This window comes from Alligator sinensis, unplaced genomic scaffold (assembly GCF_000455745.1).
Source record: "Alligator sinensis unplaced genomic scaffold, ASM45574v1 scaffold321_1, whole genome shotgun sequence".
Taxonomy (NCBI): Eukaryota; Metazoa; Chordata; order Crocodylia; family Alligatoridae; genus Alligator; species Alligator sinensis.
Genome location: NW_005841969.1, coordinates 3,097,753 through 3,103,522, shown reverse-complemented (window position 1 = coordinate 3,103,522; position 5,770 = coordinate 3,097,753). Strand labels below are relative to the sequence as shown.

Below are 5,770 nucleotides of genomic sequence, written 5' to 3'. Positions count from 1 at the left end.
TGCCTGCTGCCCGCCCGATGGGCGCTGCGCTGGGTTCCCCGCTGGCCAGGGCTACGAAACGCGGGGGGAGAAAGGCTTGCCAGGCGGGGGGCGGGGCACGGGCCCGTGTGTTTCAGGACCGCGCTGTGCACAAATGGGGCCCATCTCAGAGGACAGCGGAGAGCTGCTCGCTGCCCCCTACGGCCTCCCGCGTCCGGGGCTGGCTTCGGGGCGCACCCCGCGCTCGGCCACTTTGCAGATTGCTCAGCGGTGCCTTTTCCCCCTGCCCCCTCTCCCCAGACAACCCGCGGGCTCATGAAGGCGAGCTGCCGGCGGGCCAGGGCTGCCGAGGCCTGAGAAGGACCCAGCTCCCGGCAGGGGAACCGAGCCAGCTGCGGTGTCTCTGTCGCCAGGGGCCCGGGGCCGAGCGAGGCTCCTGCGGGGTGAGAGGCTCCAGGGGTATCTGTCTCCTTTCAGACCTCCTGTAGCCTCGGGTAGGGGTGTGGGGAGGAGGCAGGGGCAGGACCCAAGTGATGGAAAGAAAGAAAATCTGCTCGCGGACCCGACGGATCAACCCCTGCCCCCGCCCTCCCCGCCGGGCCCCGCGGCCTAGCAGGAAAGAGCCGTGCCCCTGCTGCAGTGTAGGCGCCTCCTTTCCACGAGCTGCGAGCGGGGCGCTGGGGCTGGGCCGAGGAGGGGGTTATCGATGCGCAGGGCCCGAGCCCGCTCACCTCACGCTGCGCGTGGGCAGGGAGGAGTGGGGAGCACTGAGCAGAGCCCCCCGGGAATATGCAAACCCTGCGACAGAGGCGCCCTCCCTACTCCGGCTGGGGCAGGAGTTCCTCCAGGAACTTCCCTATTGGCTTCCCGGGAGCAGATCTGTCTCCACGCCCGGGCAGATCAAGCTCGGCTCACCCTGGGGACCCCCGCGCTGGAGCAGCCCCTGCCCTCCCCCCCTTGGGAGCGCTCCAGCAGCGAGAGCGGGACCTTGCAGGGCTGCGCGCGGGGGGGGGGGGGGGGGGGGTGGGGGGGGGGGGGATTTCTCGGCCTCCTGAAGAGCTCTGATTAATATTTAAAATGCCGGTTTTGAATAAACATAAAGCCCCAAGGCCTGGCCGGGAGACTTTCCCAGTGGGCGTTGGATCAGCTCGAAAGACGCCTTGTCGCCTTTTTTGTCTCTCTCCGGCAGCACCGAGGACGGGATGGCCGCTGTGGCACCTCTGGGCCAGGCCTGGCTGAAGCGGGGGTCTGAGGACACGCTCCCCGAGCCGCAGGGCTGATCTCCGGGCTGGCGGGGCGGCAGGGTCGGGAGCTCGCCGCCAGGCTTTGTTGCATGCCCCCGGGCAGGGCTGGGAACGCGGAGCGCGTGTTTCAGGGGCTGGGTGATGTGCAGCGTGGAAGCGGCTGGTTTATAATTTATGAAGTTTAAATGGTGGGCCAAGAAAAAGGACGACTCTTGCCAAAGTGCCTCTCTCCCAGATTGCTGATGCTTATACAAACGCTGTAAAAGCGCCAGCCATCTAGCTAAGGACCCAGGGCTTCTGCTAATTAGCTCTTGATCATGGGGCTCTATCGCGGTTACATCAAAGACACCTGGACCAGGCTAAGGGAGAAGGAACTGAATGTATTTATCACATGATTCCTCTCCCCTCCCCAGTCGGAGCATTTGGAGAAAGATTTGCAGGCTTTGGCCCTACAAAATACAGAGACCACGTCCCAGGGCTCCCCGAAACACGGTATTTGTATCCTGTGGCCTTAAACCTCTGCCCCTGCCTCCACCCCGGGATATTTCTAAATGATCCTTTTCCTTTTGTCATGAATGTAAGGAAGCCTAGGCATGTCAGCCAGCCCACAAACCTTGGACTCCAGATGCCCGCACATTCAGAAGAGTGACGTTGGGTAACATAATAATAGTCTATGGGAACACACTGGTTCTGCATTTTGGATTTAGAGGTGGATGAAATGAAATCTGTTCCAATGTGAAGAACATAACAATGATCTACAGGCACCAAGTCGTTTTACGTGTGTGTGTGTGTGTGTGTGTCCTGTTAGATTCAACACGCCGCTACAGTGTTCACTATTACTACTTATCTGAATGATTATTTATTTTACATATTCATAGCTTATCTCCGAAGAAGCCGCCGGTGTGAACATTGTTATAGAAAACACGTGGAGGTCACGAAATGGTTAAAATATTTCTTCGATCGAAGCAGTTTATTCTGGTTTTGTTTAGAGATCTACAACACGTATATTCAAATCTGCTCGGGTCAAAGTGAAATTTAACAAAAGGATACACTTCTTTTCTCAACGTAACATGACGTTTAAAAATAGCACAGAGAAAAAAAGTAACTAATAATATTCTGAGTCTTTAGTGACCCACGAAACACCAGAAAAGAAAGATTTTCCTGTGTTGACAGAAATGTAGGAGTGAAGCATTTCTCACAATAGGAACAGGTCTGAGCATCAAGGGAAGGAGTAGGAGTTGGAGTATTTTTCAAACTAAAAAGTGACTCGTCGCGACGACTTTGCTGGGAACACTGAAGATCTGAATCTTAACTGAAGGCTTTTAAAAGCGATAAGAAAAAGCTTTCTTGGAGGGGCATGTCTCCTTCCTAACAGACCTAACGCCACTTCTGCGCCTCCAAAAACCTTCGTAGCTCCACTGAGAGATTAAACACAAAGGTGTAAATAAAAAAGGAGAAAATGAGATGGTTGTAAGTCTTTGTTCCTTTTATGAAATATTGTGGTCACGGCAGTAGGAATAGTTGTCACAAGGAATGTACCAATCTCTGCTACAGAGGAGCACACGGAGATGATTTCCTAGCTGAAAGCTATAGTGAGCATCTCAGAAGAGTTTGTTTACCTTCCTTGTATCTCAGTTATTATACTTAGCGGCTTCCTTTTATTTGTATATCTTTGATTGTCAATTTTCTTACAAAGTGTTTTTTTATGCAAAAAATTAATCTCGGGCTTCCAATGCTGTCTAAAAAATTGATTTATGGTCGGTATAAAAAACAACAGTATAAATAACAAAGGAGATGGGCAGCTGCAGCATGGATTGCTATGGAAACCCTAATCATATTAGCACTATTAGAGGGTTTCTAATTTTTTGCATTCTAAGCTTACTCTATTTCAGATAGCTAGAATGTAATAAAAATAAAATAGCCCACCGAAATAATGTGTGCAAGAGATATTTAGTCAATAAATAAATGCCAACCTCTCTGAGGCTTTGGTAGGTAGAAAATTTTCAGAAACAACACGACCAAGTGCTCCGCTTCGCAGCTTGCATTGTTCCAGCGGACGCACTTCTAACTAAACAAAAAGCGGGTTCTAAAGAAAATCTAAATAGGTCTTCAAATGGTACCAGACAATTTGAAATAAATACGCTTTAAAGCAAAATGTGTAACGGCCTTTTGTGTAATGCCACAGTTTGTTTTACTCTATTAATGACTTACAATTTGCTGTCTTAATTAATCCTTACATAAACTACAGACACCAGCCACTGTTACAACTGTTCAAAACTACTCTCTCAACTAGTTCAGACCAAATATACTAAATAGGTGAAATGTAAATCACCATGGACCTGAATCAATCTCCCGAAGTATTGGTGAATAAATTCTACAAATATCCACATAAATACATTAAGACGAGGATAAATAATCCATGATACAAAAATGTCTCGCTTAAAATAATAAATACATATCATTTAGTCCAATGCAATCCTTACATTACGGAAGAATTAATAAATTAACTTCTCTGAAATAAGCTTATATGCAGGCAAGATCCCATCGCTCACAATTGGTCTAAAAACACCTCAGCATGACGCGCTGCTAATACTAATTGATCTCTAAGACTTACCTTCAAGTACATAATTACCAGATTATGAGTCCCTTGGTTTGCAGTATATTGCACTGTCATGCTTAAAACAGCTATAAAAGAAAGGATCCTTTTCATTGACTTATTTGGAGTCGCAAAAAAATGAAAATAAAAAGAAAATGATACAAAGGAAAGAAAGGACAGAAGGGTGGAGCTGTTAGGGGAGACCAATCCACTAATGCTGTTGGCACTCAGAGCAAAGTAACACCGTAACGTCAGAAAAGTGAGGTAATTGCAAGGTGAGTACATTTCCCGCTCTCAATCCGTCCCAGTCTACTACAGATGTGTGAGTTTGGGTGCTTCCTGAATCCTTCCCTGAGATGTGTGATGAGAAGTAAGATCTGTGTATGTGGGATGAGGGTCACAAGGTCCATGGTGGTGGTTGCCTGGGATCTGAGCAGCGCAGCTGTAGTCCACGCTGGCGGATGAAGGATGGGAAAGATGGCCGATATTGAACATCGGGCCAGAAGCTGGCATGGAATCAACAAAGTTACCTCCGACGTACACGGGGCTGCCCTGCAAATTGGGATTGGCAAAGCCGCCGTTACTCTGCATGGTGTGATGGTCGTACTCTGCTCCCGGGTATCTTTTCTGCTGGGGTAAGCAGCTGCTGAGAGGCGCTGTGTAAGCAGCCAGGCCATACATGTTTTGCTGCGATTTGGCGAAGGAGGTTGGTGAAGGAGCATCATAGCTAAGACTATTGACACTTGGAAGCTGGCTGGAGAATCCTACATGATTTGGGCCACTTAAGGGTGGACTTCGGTCAGGGGACTGTCCTACGGGAGAGTGCATGATCCCTTTGGCTTTCTGGTCTTTTTTGTACTTCATCCTCCTGTTCTGGAACCAGATCTTGATCTGCCGCTCCGCAGATTGGCCATTTCCACCCTGCGCGGCCGGCAGAGGTACCGGTTGAAATGAAACTCCTTCTCCAGCTCCACCAGCTGCGCGCTGGTATAGGCCGTGCGGACCCTCTTGGATGCGGGGCCTGGGGGGCTCTTGTCTTCACAGTTCTCTCCTGCTGGAGGAAGAGAAACAAATAAAGCTCCAGCCCTAAACCCCTGACCCAGCAACCCATTCACTGCAGGGCACTGATACAAAGATTGAAAGGACCCCCCTCCCCCACAACAGCCCTGGTACACCTGTGTGCAAGCACTGGCATTGAGTCCCTGGTCCAGTGGCTCGACAATCAATGGATCTGATCTGGTCTATTTTGGTGGACCTTCCCCAGGGTAGACTTGTTTGACCACCCATGAGGCACGTGGAGTTTTGTAGCTGGCACAGCACAGCCCTTCCCAAAACACCTCTCTTTGAGGTATTGCCAATGCAGAATCAGCCCTGAGTAGTCCAGTGTGGGGCCTTCATACACCAGTTGAATCAATGCTCAAAGACCACCCACCCCCCTCCCCTGGATCTGAACTCCCCCAGCCTCTTCGAAGACATCTTCGTGGCCTTGCCCCCTCCCCCCCACACCCCTCAAAGACCCAACCCTGCCCCCTCAGAGCAACGGATCCAACTCCTGTTGCTTTCAGTGGGAATAGGCCCTTATCCTGAGTTAGGGTGGAGCAGGACAAAATCAGCCATGGGGAGCGGTGCTGAGAGGACTGGGGCCAAGACTGAGGACAGCAGCGGTGCTGCGAGGGCTTGTGTAAACGCTGGGCTCCCTTCACCAAAGCAAAGGCCGAAGGCGGGTCTGAAGGCAACAGCCAGGAGCAGAGGACACAGAGCCTGAGATGTTCCCGCTGCGGAGTGTGAGGGCTACTGGGTCTCGCAGCTCATGCTCCTTGGTTTGCAGAGCCCCCGCCAGGGGCCGTCGAGGACTGAGAGGCTGGGGGAGGCCAAAGGGGGCGAGGGGCATGGCTGTTTCCTCTCAGCACGTCCGAAGGGCCGGGGGGGCGAGCAGCCAGCTCCACCCGCC

General features: G+C 51.2%; 1 protein-coding gene across 1 annotated transcript in view; it reads right to left on the bottom strand.

The window, feature by feature from the left end:
- Positions 1-2,006: 2,006 nt before the first annotated feature.
- Positions 2,007-5,770, bottom strand: part of HOXD3 (homeobox D3) — a 4,666-nt gene continuing 902 nt past the window's right edge. Inside the window, 3 exon segments of the mRNA XM_025200535.1 lie at positions 2,007-4,721; positions 4,724-5,060; positions 5,523-5,545. Coding sequence (XP_025056320.1) covers positions 4,132-4,721; positions 4,724-5,060; positions 5,523-5,545 — 950 coding nt within the window. The 3' untranslated portion in view covers positions 2,007-4,131.